Source organism: Mixophyes fleayi, chromosome 6 (assembly GCF_038048845.1).
Source record: "Mixophyes fleayi isolate aMixFle1 chromosome 6, aMixFle1.hap1, whole genome shotgun sequence".
In the NCBI taxonomy this organism is placed as follows: Eukaryota; Metazoa; Chordata; class Amphibia; order Anura; family Limnodynastidae; genus Mixophyes; species Mixophyes fleayi.
In genome coordinates, this window is record NC_134407.1 from 51456427 (window position 1) to 51475918 (window position 19492).

At 40.4% G+C, this 19492-nt stretch overlaps 1 protein-coding gene across 1 annotated transcript in view; it reads left to right on the forward strand.

Annotated features, from left to right (window-relative positions):
- Nucleotides 1-3494: 3494 nt before the first annotated feature.
- STOX1 (storkhead box 1) overlaps nucleotides 3495-19492 on the forward strand; it is a 45545-nt gene continuing 29547 nt past the window's right edge. Inside the window, exon 1 of the mRNA XM_075216476.1 lies at nucleotides 3495-3855. Within this exon, the coding sequence (XP_075072577.1) occupies nucleotides 3552-3855 (304 nt within the window). The 5' untranslated portion in view covers nucleotides 3495-3551. The remainder of the gene's footprint in view (nucleotides 3856-19492) is intronic.

Below are 19492 nucleotides of genomic sequence, written 5' to 3' on the forward strand. Positions count from 1 at the left end.
ATCAAATTATTGTTGGGGATTTTGTTTAATTTGCAAAATATATTTTGATATTAATTTGCAAAATTGATAGTTCTTTCAACCTCTAGTCAAAGCTTTTCAATTTCTTGGACTAATGGGATGTAGATATTATTTTTTTAAATGAATATTTATATATATATAATTTATATATATATATATATATATATAGTTATTAAAATTAAAAGTGCATACACCCCCAAGAAAATAAATGTCACCTATATAACCGCCATAGAGGGAGGCAGAGGCGGAACTAGCGAGCTGTGGGTCCCGGTGCAGGAAGGCGGGAACTGGAGCAACCCTCTGCATCTACTCTATTATCTCCATAGACCCCGGTGCACCGCACCTGCTGCACCATTGGTAGTTCCACCACTGGAGGGAGGGTAATGTGGGGCTTAGCGAATGCCAGAAGCACGATGTCAGCGTACAAGACTATTTTGTACTCTTGAGGTCCAACCTTGTAACCCGAAATGTCTGTCTATTTTAAGACCACCCATTAATGGGGAGGCATGTGAGGAAGGGGTTAAGTTCTCCAGAGGAATGGGTAGCCTCTGGGAGGGGGTGCACAGTTTTTTGTAGTCCACCCTATGCAGACAGCAGCCCCTGCTGACCAGAGATTGGTTTTCACTATAGCAGTGGGCAGGGCTGCCATCAGTAACTGGGGGGGCACAGTACTAATTAATCTGGCAGGACTCCCCAACCCTCTTTGCCATACATACCCCCCACCCATCACTGTATATGCTCTGCTCCACTCTGATCAAAGTAAATGCTCCACTCCCCGTGCTCTATTAGAATAAATGCTCCGCTCCCTCATCTCCTATCAGAATAAATGCTCTGCTCCCCCCTCCCTTATCACAATAAATGCTCCACCCCCATCAGATAAATGCTCCACTCCCCCAACCCCAAATCATAATAAATGCTCAGCTCACTTACCTGATGTTCACACGATCCGACAGATCCCGGGCACTGATAGACAGGGAGCGCGGCGCACCGTGAAGGCTTCAATGACTGGGAGCCACAGAATCACATAGGGGGACAGGCGGTCAGAGTAAGGAGGGGGGGGGTCGGACAAACAGAGGGGTCTGTCTGGGCCTCCAGTCTGTACAGCTGTAACGGCTGTACCCCCTGATGAGGCAGTGGGATCCCATGTTCGTGTTCTCCCTGTTACAGTGGAAATCTCAAGTGGTGAGGGGGACCATCTCAAAGCTGGAGTTGCAGTCACGTATCCTTTTGGACTTTTTAAATTTCTTTTTTTGAGTGGAATTATCTATTAAGAGCATTCTCTATATGAATAACTGATGATGATGATGATGATATAGACAAAGCCGCTCATGCATGAAAATGTGTCTGATTGTACATGCTCACCGGCTGGCACACAGATAAACAGTGAACAGATGTTAGAATATATCACTATGAGGGCCACAATATCAGTACTCAGTTTTCTGATTGCAAATCCTGGACGGACACTGGACACAGCTTGCTGCAATTTTGGTCTGTCTGGTGCTTGATGTTAGTATGTGAGTACTGATAGTGTAGTTCTTATAGTGATCTATTGAGTGCTACCTGAAGATCCACCCAAGTAATGCAGCACATAGAAATACACCTAGTGCAGCTGTACAACTGCAATGCTATAGAAAGTAATAATTATATTAGATGCAAAAAAGGACTGATGTTTGCATTAAGGGAAAAATATATATGCATATGTATATATATTTTCAGGGAACGGATGAGAGTGGGTTTTGGAAAATGCAAAGTGGAAATATGTGCTTAGTGGTTGGATATGCTGTAGGTGGGTCCTGAAGCTAATCTGGCTATGACGTGGCAATTGAATGCTGATTTTTTTGGTGTTGCGAGGGAATGGTTAAGAGTAAAATATAATGAAGAGGACTATTAGCAGGGGGCACATTGATTATGTGTGCAGATGTGTCAAAGTAGTAAAATAAACTACATGTTTGTGATATAGGGAAAAATGGTTTTAATGGGTACAAATGAGTGTGAGGATATAATAAGTGATGCACTAACAGTTCTTGGATGGCATATAGATACATGTAAATAATAAAATTAAATAAAAAAATTATAACAGCACTTGAGACTGTAAGAAAACAGTGGTGGGGAATAAGTGGTTTTTGGCTGGAAAGAGTTTAGTAATATTCAGAGGAACTACATGTAAAGATAATTTGTGCACTACTGGTCCCAGCAAATGGGTTATTTATGTTGAGGTTAAAAAAAAGCCTCATTATTAGTGAGGATTGGTAGCCCTCCAAGCACTGGTAATGTGTTCTTAGTTTTACTGTTTTATATAATATTCTATTGTACCCATTACAACTTTTTTCATGCATCAGTTATTCTAATTTTCTCTCATATGGACCCATTTGAACAGCACAGTGGTTTAGAGGTTAGCACTTCTGTCTCACAGCACTGGGGTCATAAGTTTAATTATTGACCATGGCCTTATCTGTGTGGAGTTTGTATGTTCTCACTGTGGGTTTTCTCCAGGTGCTCTGGTTCATCATCATCATCATCATTTATTTATATAGCACCACTAATTCCGCAGTATTGTACAGTGAACTCACTCACATCAGGGCTTACAGTCTAAATTCCCTAACATACACACACAGACAGACAGACATAGAAAGACAAACTAAGGTCAATTTGATAGCAGCCAATTAACCTACCAGTATGTTTTTGGAGTGTGGGAGGAAACCGGAGCACCCGGAGGAAACCCACACAAACATGGGGAGAACATACAAACTCCATACATCTTCCTACACTCCAAAAACATACTAGTGGGTTAATTGGCTGCCATCAAATTGACCATAATCTCTCTCTCTCTCCAAAAACCTACTAGTGGAACTCAGTCACATCAGTTCGAGCTGCAGAATTAGTGTCGTTATATAAATAGATGATGATGATGATTTCTTTATGCAACAGCAAATTGCTCACGTTAGAATTTCCTTTTTGTATATTTTACTTTTAACTATTGAATTGACACACCATACCCACATTAACTTCGGTTCCCATACCTACAGAACACCCTAACATTGCACAGTATCTCCAAATTGAATATTCCAAACCCACAATCCGTCCTTTACCAGAAAATATATACACGTATATAATCTCCCTCTAATCTAAACATTTTAATAATACTTTTTCTTTGCGCTGTATAACTACACATTAGTAAATCGCAGTGGACACTGCACAGGTTGAGAGGAATCTGCTCTCTCTTCCTAAAAAGACCCCCACGGCTCTCCAGAGAATGCGCCCACTACACTGTAATAATGACCTGGTACAGACAGTAACTTACACCTTACTTCTTCAGCGCACTACACATCCCAAACCCCGCCCACTTATACTTGACTCACAAACCAAGGTGCTCCGCTGTGCCCCGCCCACCGGCTTTAGCCGCTGCCCATTGGTTGCGGTGGAGATGATTGATGTGTGGGGGATCAGCCCCTCCAGTGCTCGCAGTAACCCGGGCACCAGTGTGTAATTGATTCTAGCGCAGAGTTGCGCGCAGTGTCCCATGTGAGTGCAGCATGTCCCGGGACAGGGTGGTCCAGCTGGCCCCTACCTCCCTAGCTCTGGTCCTGTGTAGACTGGATGGCTCAGGAGAGGAGGAGAAGAAGGGCAGCCACATCTTCCAGGACTTCCAGGCTGCCAATGCGAGGTGCTTCTGGAACAGGAGGCTGGTGCGGGCCGTGGCGGAGGTGTCCTTCCAGGGCTGGCTGGAGAGCTGGGTGCTGCTGGTCCAGGGGCAGAGCACGAACCTGGAGGTGCTGAGAGATGCCTGGGTCAGGAGAGCCCTGAGACCCCCTAGGGGCTTCCTCATCACTGCGCTGGGTGAGTAACATCCCCTGGTGCTGAATCCCAGCTTGTGTATTATACATTGTACTTGTACGGACGCCGCTTGTTTATTTGTCTATTGGTCATTCATGATACACTTGTTACACTTTTAAATGAGCATCATTTTCTCCTGTTTGTACACATGTTGTGGGCGTAGGACTTGCCGCTGTTTACACTTTTTTTATTCGTGTTTAAAAATATTTATAGCACATTGTAAAACATATGTATGTGTATATATTGCACAGCTGCTCTTACTTTGGATGTGGTATGCAATCAAGTATTTTATACTTGAAAACTTTAAGTTGTTTACTTTTCCTTGCTGTACAAATATACAATTGCACTTCTCTAAACTGTTCAGCTTTCCTTTATGTAGTGTACAGGGAATGTGATATGTCTTTACCACTAGGTAAAGGCTCCCTAAAGTATTGGTATAGTAGAGCCTACATCAAAATAAACTCTTCCCTCCTTTCTTATCTAATATGTACATATTCTAAAGGTAAATGTAGGTGGGTGTTATGAATTTTACTTTTTTTGTGATTTATTGTCTATGGCCAAATTGGACTTTGGTTGAGATGCCTGGCTGTATAGCATACATGTAGGCATTTATGAAATATGCCAGACATGGGAAGGATAGAAAAAAAAAGTCTGCATTCAAATGTGTTTTTATTGTTGTTGGACTCCTGGGGGTAAATGTATCAAGCTGCGGGTTTAAAAAGTGGAGATGTTGTCTATAGCAACCAATCAGATTCTAGCTGTCATTTTGTAGAATGTATTAAATAAATGATTGCTAGAATCTGGTTGGTTGTTACAGGCAACATTTCCACTTTTTTAAACCCTGAAGCTTGATAAATTTACCCCCTGGTATGAGTCATTCTGGCTCATAGGTGTGTGAACGGCTGGAATTGACACTGTTCCCTGTATGTGTTTATTTTGTTTAATACAAAGTGTCAATAATGTATGTGCCATGGTTCAACCTATCCTCATCCTTTCACTCATCTCTTTCTTGTTACATTGTATATATTTTACTTATGACTTATTGACTTCTTACCTCTTTGTATTACCCAGTATTGTACAGTTTATTACTGCGTTTGTCCACAATTGTAAAGCGCTATCATCATCAACATTTATTTATGTAGCACCAGCAGATTCCGTAGCGCTTTACAATTGGGATATGGAATTTGCTGTCACTATATAAATAAATATTGATGATTGACTTGAATAAGTAAATAGGGTTCTAAGGTCCTGAGTAGCACATGCATATTAACTGGAACAGAGTGCTTTATATAATCACATCTACTACACAAGCACTTTGGCTTCTCTTCTATTCTAAGCTAAAAATCTTTGGTCATTAGTGACCTTGCAGTCCATGCTTCTGCTGACAGATAAGCTATCTGACTTCTTAAAAAGGGGAGAAGGGTAAACATACTTTCTCTGTCTTAAAATTTGCAACTCAGTAGTCCTGGAGCCCCAGTCGTTCTACTAATAGACTAATTTAATTGTGCTTGACAGCTTGTTGTTATTGTATTCACTAAATTGGTTTGCATATAGCTTGTAATCTAGGAAAAGTTGTTGTTTAATTAATTTGCCAACCACACATGTCCATGTGATGCAGTCACTCAGCCTGAGCGCCATATGATTGGATCAGTTCAACCTAACGGACAAGTGTGTGACCAAATTGGAAATGAAAACTGTTGTTTAGCTGGTGAAATGAATAACCGAAAAGATCCGTGTTTAGCCTGCATTAGTTTTAGTTAATGTCTCTTGATTCCTTTACCCACCCACAATGCTGGAATGTTTTTTAAACAATAGGAACAACCTTTTAAAAAAAATAAAAAAATTGGAAAACTTATTTACCTGTAAACACAAACCTAAAAAAGAAAACGCAGTTAATACTTATAGATTTGCTGAGAATATACATTAAGACCATTAAAATGAAAATTAAGCAACTCGGGCAGGTTAAATTCTTTCTAGCCATGTATTTTGGCCACACAGGAAGCAAGCCATTAATTCAGCCACAACGTCAAGTGATCAGATGAGTGTCCATATTGGCCACACACATGGATGGACAAGTTTTACAGATGTTATCAATCAGTGGTTGTACTGAATAACTGAATCACAAGGGATATTGTGCTTTCTCAGCTGATGACCCCATAGACATGCCAGTGGGAAAAGTGATGGGCTCTTTATGACCCTGCTTGGCCTTTGGGGTGGGGTAATTAGCAAGATTGGGGTCTTTGGCGTAATTGACAGGGGTCCCCAAGACTCTGCTCATTATACCAAGCTATACTTCAAATGCAGCATGTATTGTTGGTCACCACGGCTGCAGTGGGCCAGATTATTACGTAGTGCTTGTGGCTGGATATATGTGTTGCCAAACACTATTGAGGCACAGCCAGTGGCAAATATCTGTTCTGAAATGTACCATTTCACTCCATTACCTATATAACCTGTTTTCTTATTGGTATTTTTGTAAATTGGTTGTCAAACCTGCCTTCACATCCTCAACTAGCTAATAGGAAATCGCTAAAATGTTTTTCTCCCTTAACATCATTTAAACAACTTGTCTTTGGAACCTGGAAGTTATGCATAGGCAAACCGAGAGGGGGTTTCCTTGTGCCTGGAAACCCCCATCCAAGCCTGGGGCACTGTATAATTGAGGTTGCCGGACCCTGCCCCTGCTTCATACGGCTCTGATCGAAAAAGAGAGAGCTGCATGCACCGAACAGTAGTGCCCGCAACATTGCCCATGTATATTATGGGCATAGGGAAAGTTGGAGAGCAGCCAAGCACTCTCTAAAATTATAGCCACGCCCCATGCATGCTGGTCACGCCCACTGGCGCCGTGGTGTGGAAATCCTGCGCTTGCCCCTGTTATGCTACATTTACTTTCCTAGATTTGATTTAAGTGAAATAAAACAACTGTGACACTAAGCACCTTTTAATCTGATTTGTACCTGTTGGAAAATGCCTTGTAATGAGATGCATCACATCGCACATCTATCCACCCTGCAGTTACTAGCTGTTTACCTTTTGGTGTTGCCCTTATCATGGCAATATGCAAAATTACCCCTTCACTAAAGGACTGTGACATATGCTACCATTGTACAATAGGTCTTAATTAATAACTTGGTGCAGAGTGCATACGTGTGCCGTAATGTGTGGCAATCGGACATTTGTTCACATTTTCTGAACTCCAGGAATATAGACAGAATCTGATTCTGAAGGACGTCCATACACTATTGGCTCATTTGCACCATGTTAGTAAATAAGCCCCTGGGTATTCAGTGACCATGCCTTCCAGATCCCTGAATACAACATTAGCTTCAAAAATAAAATGCCTCTGACTTGTATTTTTATCTTTTAGTTTATTATTGTAAAAACAGCAGAAATGTTGCTGTGAATGTATACAATAATTTATGTTGTATCTCCTTTGTATGCGTGCGATTACACTGTGTCTTCTATGGGCGGGATGTGCGAACTATTCATAGAGGCTCATATTCTATTGGGTTAGTAAGTGGGGGTGTTTTCATCTTGTGTGTTCAGCTGAGGAGGTGCTATAAAAACCCTGCTGTTCAAAGATGTTTACTTATAAATAAGGAAATTGGCTCACACATCTCACTAATGCTTACAGGCAGACATATAAATGATTACGCCGTACAGTCCTCATAGAAGTATCTATTGAGAAATAGGAGAACTAGTAAAAGTGTTTGTTTTGTAATCTTGCCTTGCTGCTTATTACCTTAGTACGGCTTCTGATGTCCTTGTGCAATAATGTTGCTGCCAACTGAAAGAGTTAATGACAATTATTCTTTTATAAAAGGTCGCCTGAGCCAATTGTAAATAGTGATTCTGAAAAATGTCATCTAGACATGAGCAGCTATCTCTATGGATTGATGGTGCTAGTGATTAAATGGCCATGATCTTACACTGCAGAGTCTAGACATTACAAAGATTGGGTACTGGTGGTGGGGAAGGTCCCCTTACATGGCAGTCTGATATATAGAGTTGTAAGGAGTCAGGAAAATGATATAATATATTGCTGTGTACCTTTTGGGGAGAGTATGTTTGTGTGTGTGTGTGTATCAGTGGCGCACACAGGGGGGTTTCTGGGTCTCCAGTAACCCCTCCCCTCCGCTAAAGAAGTGCCCCTGTATTATCCAGCAGCCGCGGCGCTGTCAAAGAAGCGTCCGCTTCTTAAACATCGCGGCGGCTGCTGGATAGTACAGTGCACACGGAACGGAGCTGCTGCACATGCGCAGCAGCTTTCGTTTTTTTTTTTTTGGGGGGGGGGGGGCCCTCTTAAAAATCCTTAGTGCTCCCCTGTGTATATAATAAATACATTGGTTTGAAGTGGGGGCATAGTTGCCAACGTTGGCAACTTGTGTCCCGGGAGACAGGTGCTCAAAGAATTGTGTCGTTAGCCCCGTCCCCAAAGCAGGCATCACTGTTCGGCCAATAAAAATAGGAGGTGGGGCCACAATAACACGTGTACGGACCAGTAAGCCCCACCCCCTCCCTTTAATTTGCCAAGCCGTCGGGAATCGGGAGAATTGCCTGCTCTCCCGGGAGTCCGGGAGACAGACCCAAATTTTGGAAGTCTCCCAGACATTCCGGGAGAGTTGTCAAGTATGAGTGGGGGTGTATAAGGTGGTATGCCATACCGCCACCTCTCCTACTGCATTCATTGTAAAACTATAAAATTCCATTTATTTACACTTATATTACATTTTTGATACCTCCACTTCTAATGTCTAAATTTACAATTAGACTATTGTGTATGTGTGAGATAGATAAAGATATAATATGTGTGTGTGTACTTGTCTATAGTATATTATCTCCACAAAAGTTACATGACAGTTGGGGGAAAAAAGTACATTAAAATATACTACATAATAAAAAGAAAATGCATGAGTGCTTGTGCTATAAGTATTGTAGGTGACATATATACCATATCTTTATATTTTAGTGATGGAGATTGATACAAGTAAGGAGAGTAGAATAAAAGGGGTAAATAACTACTTGGCTTAAGGGCTATTTAGATTATATACCTGATGGCAGCATAGTAATAGCTTGTGCTTTGTGCTTTTGAAGCATAGTTAGTGCAAGTTTTGGGTAACTCCTCTCATTTAGCTGCTCAGGGAGTTTAGTGGAATGCAATCTTCATAATTTGGGTCTGAAAATTACACTGGATAAAGGAGAGTCTCAGAGCGTCCATGTATAATTGTAAAAATATGCTAACCAAAGTGGTGACCTTCTTTTTGGAAGAGCTTGACCTTGCACCAACATTCATCTCCAAGGGACTGGGTAAAGTGTAAATATAATTATGGTGATGTTAACATTTTATTTCCAAAAGCATTCCACTGAAGACCTACATGCCCCGAGATTATTCCTGAATGTCAGATGCCGCTTGCTTATTATATATGATATGTTTTCCTTATAACATGTGGTTCAGCTCTTTCACGGAATTTCAATATACCACTTATTATGGAAAATTGTAATTGCAATTGAAAATCACATATTTATATTTTGCCTCTGATTAAAGTTGAGGAACCCACTTAGATCAAATAGCAAGTGGCAGGTTTCTGTCTTCCAGTGTGTTGTATAAGGAATGTATGACTACTTTGCAGTTTTTGGTAAAAGTTTAAAAATGTAAATGAATTATAATTAAAAGAAAAAAAGTGTGTTTGAAATAACTGATTCCCCCCCTTATATTTACCTAAATATGTAAAATATGCACTTTCCCCCCCACCACCACCAAGAGGCTATCATGTTGTTAGGGAGGCGCTTCTCTATCTGAGCAGGCAGAAAGTGAGCGACAGCCTGGCAAAAATGTACTGTATGTGGATTGGCTGCTTCATACACAGCAGTAGCGCTAGTGATGTTTAACTGAGTAAAAGTATGACCTGTATCTGATCCTGTAGCACGTTCTAAACATACCTGTAATAAATCTGGTATATCTGGTATATGGGGAAAAAGTAAAATAAAAATTCCTTGGTTAGAGTAAAATATCAAAATCACAGTTATTTATTGGTTAACCTACCAAATCCCAAGTATATGAATATTGAGTCCGGTCCTTGTGGTGCAAAATAACTCTGCGGGGCATATTCAATTGTCGCCGGTTTCCGCAGCATTAAAACTAATGCCGTTATTACAGTAATAGTAAGCTGGATTTCAGACCGCGGCTCAGGGAGCTGCGAGCTGAAATCCAGCGAGAAAACTACCGTAATAATGTTTTTTACGCGCACTATTACCATAATAACGGTAATAGTGTGCGCACCGCGAAATTTTCTGCTTTTCCGCCGACAATTGATTATGTACCTGCATGTTATAAACTTTTGTAGCATACCTGTAATGCAGTTGTCCAAACGTACATTGCAACAATGTATTTTACTTTCAGATTTAAATTTGTCCTTTGGGCATGACAGAGACCACTATGCTCCCTTTTCCCCCTTTCCAGATGGGCAATGTTGAGAGGTATGATGTTGAAACTATGATCATTATCGTTATCATTAATTCTCAATGCCTCATACCGCTCAGAATTCCTGTTTCTGAATGTTGGAAGTGGTGTGGCCGATGAGAAAAGAGTGTAACAAAATTGAGAGTTCAAAACTGTGTATTTTGTGTATGTCCATAGTGTTGGCAACTTCTTTTTTTTTTGTTTGGTAATCCTATCCCATAGTATAAAGATGTGACCATTATAATTTAGGAACCAAGCGTTGAGACCTTCACCTCTGCTGTCCCTTGGATTGTGTTGCTTCATTTGGAAGGATGGCCCTGAATATGTATTTGTAGTTTGTGTTTGTGACAGAGTTTCTAGTTAAGTGGATGTGAGGAGTCTCTAGTGGCTGGGGCCCTTCAATATATAATATGGTGATACAGTCTGGCTGTTGTCAACACAGTTTGGTCATATACAAGTCACTTCCTGCCTGTCTTTACCAGTAATATAAACCTCTAGGAAAAACAAATCCGCAGTAGGACACAGACATTAGAGTAAAACTAAATGCATAGGTTAAAGAATGGTTGAAGGGCGAAGGGAATAGTATATTACATTTGGAGGTCTTGCACATATTGGCCTTGCTGTGTTCCATATATGCATTCCATCATGGAATTAAAATTCAACAAAAAATACTCTGTGATTTCAAATAAAACAAACAAGCCTCAAACTTTTTGTTAATTGCAAATAAAAAAACAGACAATAATTACTTACATAAGCATTCACCCCTTTTTGCTAAGTTACTTAAATACACCCCAGTGCAATCACTTGTCTTCAGCAGCCACACATATCATTGATTGGAATCCACCTGTGAACTATTAAAGTGTTTAAATTGATTTCAAAATAAAAACCTGCGTCTGGGAAATATCCCACGGTTGATTAGTGGATCCAATCACAGGCCTCATCATGATGATCAAAAACATTTTAAAGGTCATTGAAAAGGTCCAATCAAGCCTTAACAAGATTTTAAAGACTTAACAGTCCAACAGCGTTACGGTTGAAATGTAATGTCCATTATAAAGAAAGCACTGTGAATTTTCTCCAGAACGGAGCATCAATTCAGTAAGGGCACCCCCTTGGAACTCCGCCAAAAGACCTACCTTAACTCTGACAGAGCTAATCTTCTATGAGAGAGAGGAGAGAATCTGTGGTGCCCAGGTATCACGTTGACCCATATATAGTCGTTTCTGATGTCTGCAGTGCCCTGGCGCTCTTCAAGGTCAGTCTTGTGCGTCTTTTGATCATGTGTCAGAAAACCACCAAAACATTTTCAACTGTACTAGAGGGTCATGAAGCAAAGAATTAAACTAAATGTGATAACAGTTCATGTAATCAGAGGAGGGAGCACTGTGCTGTCTGCATCACGTAATTTCTTTCCTTCGTCACTGCTAAGGTTCGTGTGATGTTTGGGTCATTGTGGGATCTCGCTTGCATGTAGGGACAATTTTGCTGCAAGCTGTGTCCTGGGGGCATATGGTAAAATTTTGGAGCAAAGTGAAGGTCTAAGGGGCATTTTCAGATGAGTAAAGTGGGGGGAGATAAGGTAATTTTGGGGTTATTTTTTTTTTTTTATTTTATTATTAATGAGATTCAGTATGTTGAGCCTTGACCATCGTAAGCCAATTTACCATTATGCTGAAGTACTGATAAATGCTGTACTATTCTTTTTGGATAGAAATGTTATTCCACAGAAAACAATGTAGTGTGGCGCTTTACAAATCAAAAATACTAAATGTCCTATTGAGAATTTGAATTTTCTACGTATTTCAAATGATTTCTTTGAAATTATTTGAAAAATTGCTGTTTCCAAGTGATCTCCATCCAATCTGAAGGTACTCGAGCCGTTTTTAAGAAGATTGTGTGGAACGCACAAAGCGGCTTTTACAAGGTTTGCTTATACTATATAGACCTGTTATTGCGGATGATTCTGTCAAGTCTTTAAACAAGGGAGTAGATGCTTATAGTATTAATTGGCTGTTTTATTTTTGTAATAAAAAAAAAAAAAGCTTTTGCATTATTGGTTGGCATTGGTGTGTGTATGTGTGTTATAGTAGGAATTCTCCAATAAATACATTTTGGTTCCCCAATGTAAGGAAATAAATATGTTATGAACATTGCAGAGACTGTGGTTTTCTCTACTTGTGTATTCAAGTCACATGATCTCAAGTTTTTGGTCAGCTTGGGCAGTACAGTATGTGGTCTAATTAGATGTTCCCTGAAGACTGGTTTACAAACTGGTTTGCCAGCAGCGTAGTAACCAGATATTGTATTTTTATTTCAATTCTGTTTCACATGGTTTTGGAACAAATGGTGTAGTGAATGATGAATTGCATTAGTATCTGTGTAAAGGAAGAATAGCCCTTAAGGATGGGCAGGCTGTATGCTGTAGTCCAAATAAACAAATTACATTTGTACTAGCAAATCTTTTTAGATTGAGATGTTCATACAGTGCTGCTCAGCCTCTTTGTGGGGTGGTCAGTAAAAGGACAGAGTCTTTGCTAGATATAAAATCATACAAGAGTATTTGTTTGGTGTTCCAAGAAAACCTGTTTCAGAGATTCATCTTATTTTATGATAAAGTGTTAAATATTTAAACCGCACATTTGGGCGGTGTAGCCTGGTCGCTGTGTGTAATAATGGTCTTATGTTAGAGCTCTGGACCCAATCTCCAGTAGAAGATTTAATTCGTCTTTATATCACTCTCCGTTCACCTGATCAAATTACTGAAAAAGAGGTACTCTCCTGCAGCAGTGTCTGGCAGATCTACAAAGCTCCTGACACCAGATACTGTATGATAAATATAACACATAACAGACCATATTCTAAATTAGATGGGCTGCAGATCCATTACACCCATGTGTTCTGGATTGTCCTACAAACCTGGTAAGATTAGTTTGATAGCTCAACAGCGTTTCTGATGGATTCTTCCATTCTTGGAAGCTTGTAGTGTAACGCGAAGACCATAACCATACGTAACTCCTGCTGCTCTTAAAGCTTCAGGTATTGGGCAGAATAGATGCCCTTCTCTCTCTTACACTTAAATCCCACCAGTTGGTTTCTACTACCAGCTATGTCCTCAGGGGTGTAAGTTCCTGTCACTCATAATAGTCATATTGGTAAGATTTACTTGCAGACACTTTAAAAAAAACATCATAATAAACCACAAACAACATATAAACATAAAGTCTGTAAAGTTATGCATGACTTGTAAGCACTATAAATAACAGTTAATAAATACATATTATGACAAATAGAGGATACACTCTCACAGGGCCTGATCAACCACTAGGCTGATCAGGCTGCAGCCTGGGGCGCTGAGTCCTGGGGGGCGCAGCGCGGCAGAATTGCAAGCTGGTTTTTTTTTTCCCTTCAAATGCCGGCGATCGGCTTCTTTCTCCACTAATGGGGCCGTCCCTGTCCTCAAGGGGGCGGTCCCGCATGCTCCTGTACCCAATCACGCAGCTAACAGCATCCAACGCTGTTAGCTGCTCTGTCAGTGTGGCTGCAGTTTATTGCTTAGTGTGGTCACGTGAGATCTCACATCTCACGTGACCACACTAATCAAACAGAGCGCGCCCGCAATGACAGTGCAGCTAACAGCGTCGGATGCTGTTAGCTGCATGTGAAGATGACAAGCGCCGGCATCTGGAGAGAGGAGGAATAGAAGACAGCAAGGTAAGTGCAGCTTGTTAAATATCAGGGGGGGGGAGAGATGACTGGGGGGTTTAATGAACTGGCTAATGGGGGGGAGGCTTATAAATTGGATATGGGGGGATTAATGAACTGCTTAGTATGGATTGGATAGGGGGATTAATGGAGTGAAAATGGGGAGGTAATTAACTGGATAGAGGTGGGGCTTATGAATTGGATGGGGGTTATGAATTGGATAGTGGGGGCTTATGAATTGGATGGAGGGTTTAATGAAATGGCTAGAGGGGGGATTAATGAAGTGAAAATGGGGAGCTAATGAACTGGCTACAGGGGAGGTTAATGAATTGGAGAGGGGGGATTAATGAAATGGCAATGGGGAGCTAATGAACTGGCTACAGGGGGGGTTAATGAAGTGAAAATGGGGAGGTAATGAACTGGCTACAGGGGAGGTTAATGAATTGGAGAGGGGGGATTAATGAAATGGCAATGGGGAGCTAATGAACTGGCTAGAGGGGGGGTTAATAAATTGGATAGGGGGGGTCATAAACTGTCTGGTGTAATTGGATAGGGGGGTCATAAACTGTCTGGTGTGGGTTGATAAAAATGAAGGGGGATGAATTGGCTGGTGGGGGAGATGATGAAATAGCTTGCGGGGGGCAGGATCTCTGTATTGTGTGGCGGTGATGTGGGTGCTGACTGTGGTTTCAGCGGTCACTAGAATACTAAATACTAGATAGACAGGGCTTTTAGATGTTACTATATGAGTGTAAATAATTTTTATATATTTTATTGTCTGACTGTACTAGGGGTTGTTTTGTATCATTCGGGGGTTGTTAAAATTTTGCACTATAATACAATTTTTGCACATTTTAAATGCAGGACTCCCAAGTTTCCAGAAGCCAGACAACTGACAACGCTCCAAGAACAAGCAATAGAGAACACCAGGTAGTCTACGCTGCAAGATCAGGTAAGAGAGGACGTGCATAATGAAGTGTGTTTTATGTATTAATTAATATTTTACAATTTTATTTATATCTATATCTATATCTATATGTGTGTGTGTGTGTGTATATGTATACGCACAATGATACGGGCGGGGTGGCGGTAACCGGTGTAATAGCCTAGGGCGGCTGTGACCCTTAATCAGGCCCTGCACTCTCAATATGTTTGTTTGTTTACTACTGATTCAATCAGGATGCCCATTAAGCAGTAATAAACGTCCTCTCGCTCAATATGCCTCTAAATTCAAACATGTTCAACAGCATAAAATCTCTAAATGTACCTTGCAGCTTTCTGCATTGACTTGTGAAGTCTGTGAGATGCACTATTATAGGTGCAAGATTTAGACATTCTTACTATTTCCGCAAAGCTAGCTTAGTCTTTTTCCGTACAAAGCAATATTTCTACCTTTTCTTTATTACTGAGATTAACCTCTGACCAATGTGATATCTTATCTGCTCTCATTTACAGCCTCTTAAATGCACTTTTTGTTTATTAAAAGCTAGATTTACTAAAACTTCTAAAATTGAAAAGTAGGGGTGTTGACCACAGCACCCAATCAGATTCTAGCTCTCTTTCATCTAGTACATGCTAGAAAATGATAGCTAGAATCTGATTGGTTGCTGTGGGCAACACCTCCACTTTTCATTTTTAGAAGCTTTCATAAATGTACCCCTAAGGGTCTGAAAATGGTACATTACTGGGACCCAGGGCCATCTTTTTCATTGGGCACGATGGGCAGCTGCCCGGGGGCCCCACGGGCAAAGGGGCCCCATAGGCACGGCTCTTAATGAGAATAAATAATCCTGCAAAAGAAAAAACCTGCAAAAAAAACCTACAAGGGTCACTGAGCAAGTACATCTATATCTCTATCTCTATATATCTATATCTGTATCTCTATACATCTATATATCTATATCTAGGGGCCCCGGTGCACTGATTTGCCCGGGGGCCCATAATGTTGTTAAGATGGCCCTGCTGGAACCTGATGGGTTCTTTAATTATTTCTACAAAACACATTTAAAAATCCCTGATCCCGCAATTTCCATATTCCGCCAATTACCTTTTTGAAGGTGAGGTGCGCACTAAACACGTTAGCAGCACATCTTTTTTTGTATTTTAAAAACTGTTTATTGAAAGCATCAAAAGTTGTCTAAATAAAGGTTACAGAAATACAAAGTGCAAATAGGTCAATCACCAAGAATACAAGGCTGTAACATAGAACCAATGCACGGGTACAAACAGGAACTTGCAGCATGGATTTTACTAATAATTGGGGGGAGGGAAAAGGAGGGGGGCATGTATTATAAAAAAAAATATATAGATTTGTGAAAACACTAAACTATTAGACACACAAAATCTCCATAGAACCGAGAAGTACATGGTTTTAATTTGTAAAGACCTGCTCAGTTGTGAAAGCTATAACCCATTTCTCTCATTAATACAGATTTGATATCTAGCTTAGTCTACAAAGATCAAGTTGGCATAATTCCTGGCAGGCAGGCCACAGACAACATATAGCAAACTATCTCTTTGATTACGCTGACATGCACAATTCTTTCAATGTTGCACTCATTAGCTGCTCAGAAAGCATCTGGTAGAGTAGACTGGACATACCTTTTATGTTTTTTTGACAATTTTTATAATTGTTTTTTTTTTTCTTCCAGCTTTATACAGGCCACCATATATCTTTATACTCACACTTTTGCTAGGATAGCTTTCTTGGGCTTCTTTCCAAAGGATCCAAGATTCTTGGAGTGATTAGACAGGGATTCCCACTCTCCGCTGTGCTCTTTCCTCTCTCCTTGGAGCATCTCACAATCCATATCCGAGTAGACGCCAGTCTACCATGGTTTACAGATGCAGGACAGGAATAAACAATTTCCCCCACCTTTTTGTTTTTTGTTACTTTCTTACATTCATATTACCTTGATATGTCTCCCACCTTTACAGATGCTTTTACAGTGTTTTACTATAATGTCAGCATTTTGTGTTAACGCCTCTAAATCTCACGGGGAGAACATACTAACTCCACACAGATAAGACCGTGGTCGGGAATTGAACTCATAACCTCAGTGCTGTGAGGCAGAAGTGTTAACCACTTAGCCACCGTGCTGCCCCATACTCCCTTTATTGGGGATAAGCCTGACACCTACATCGAAGACATTATGGGCCTGATTCATCATTGAGCGCAACCAGCATGCGTTTTTAAATTGAGCATGGAAACTGAGCATTCGTGCACCTATATTTAAATCCCAGTGAATCTCCAGATAAGTTTCTATTCGAACCTGGGTGTAAGTAAGCTCAGTACATTTCTTTAGACAGAACAGACTGCAGGATACACACATGTATGTGTGAAGTATCAAGTCCAATCAGAACGCATGCAAAATGTTCTGTGCTATCCAATGGCACGCACACGTGTAGTTTTTAATATAAAGACAATGCCATCACTATCAGTCGGCACTTCTGCCCTGTAGCTGGTGCAAATGATATGGCTAAAGGAGACATACTTAAGGGTAACTCAGACCTGAATTGCTCGTATCTGTGTTGGCATTCCCTTACTGTACATTGCCTACGCTCACCTGCCCCGTTCCGCCCTTCAAGTCGTAGGCAGTAGTATGTGTGATTTGCATGCAGACATGAATTGCGAGCAATTGCATTCCTTGGCGTAAAGTCTGTTTCTGAGCGCACGTAGATGAATTTCCCACTTTTATACTTTTTTTTTTTTTTTTTTTTTTTATACATTTCAGTACTCTAGCATTTGGAATTGTACTTTTAGTATATATGTAGTTCAGAAAACTACGGGGTCTGTTTAAGAAGCAGTGAAGAGCCAAAATGCTTTCTGCGATTTAACAAAGGCCTAACCCCATTCCATCTATGGGTACTAATCAATTTATTAAGCTTTCCGCAGCAAAGTAATGACATCTTAGGATGGCGTTTCTGATCCAGCTGGAGCCTCTCTAGCCTCCCTTGATCCCTCACCCGTCTATGTGCTATGTGCTATGAGTATATCCCTTCCTCCATCTCCCCCGGCAGCCTTGGGCTGCTTTTAAATAGAGAAAAACTTTATGGAAGAGGGGGGTCTGCAACGAGGCTCCCAGATTCAATTGGTTAAAAAATGGTGCTTAGTTATTGATCTTATCTCTCTTGTACTTATCGTCATTGAACTATTGTGGATATATTCAGAGGCATATGGTTTCCTATAGCAGCAACTGCACTGTAATCTTTAAACCATCAGAGACTGTTTGATAAATGACCCTGGAGCCAGTGCTTCCAAAGCCAAATAAACATTAATTTTTCATAATACATCTCTTTATTTTTCTTTACATGGGCAGATGTGTGTTTTACCCATGGGGGACAAGTACCTTGATTTCTGTGGCACAATGATAAATTTCTGATTTTAGTTTCAAACGCAAATGGATTTGCACTTCGTGCGTGTGTGTGTCTGGCGTGCATCTCAATTTCCCTTAAGAAATGTTGGTGTATTCAATTTCTGAGAGCTGGTTCCTACAACACTTTTATACAGCAGGCACCTATGAATTGCATTTCCTAGGGGCCTTAAAGGAAAGTGTGAAAATGTATTTACTGTAGACAAGAGCTGGATTTTTTTGAATGGCTGCCATGGAGAGCTACTAATTGTTTGGACCACTGCTGTGAATATGCTAATAATCTGTACCATTCAGGACATATGCAGCAGCCAGGCTAAGGACATACAGCTTACCCACAGGCTGTTTTTGTACTCTTTATGGAAACACTCTGACTTAAACCAGCATGTTAAAGTTAAGAGTTCTGTAAAAATGTAGCTTGTTAAAAATAGCCTGAGTGTTAACATGTGCTTTTAATCTTGTTAAAACAAGACTTTCCCATTAATAAAAAAGAAAAAAAAATAGACCCCTTTGTAAATCTTTTTATCCTTATTCTGTTATTTCTTTAGCCTAAAAGGCCAACTTGGGTAAGTAATATAATGGAAATAATCTTACTTTGTGTCTCTCTCCAATGTGTTTTATAGCAATAATTAATAAAAATAAATTGGGCTCACATTTTTGTTATTTTAACATGAAACATGACAAAGTACATTTTCACTTATTCATTTCTCAGTTTTTCTTCGCTATTCTCCTACAAATCATTTATCTCCTTTTCAAAATTTCTCTGGTGGGGAAACAAGTATGGCTCAAAGTCACACTCACAGACTCTCAGCTCGAACTCTTTAATTACATTCCATAGCTTCCATTCCTGCTGTTTCTATACTTTTCAGGAGAAGAATGAGAAGGATTACATAGTGTAAAAGCAGTGAGCTCAGAGGGGCATTCCAAAGCCTCTCTGCTCATTACACCATGTGCAATGTTCCTGTGGTTGCCATGATAGTTAAATGACACTGTGCAAAACATGCAGAACTTCAGAACATTCGTAGAAACAAACCAAGGACAAATGCTTCTTCTTACTGCCTGCCACATATATTTTGGATTGCTGCTTTAAGAGAAATGTGTGTGT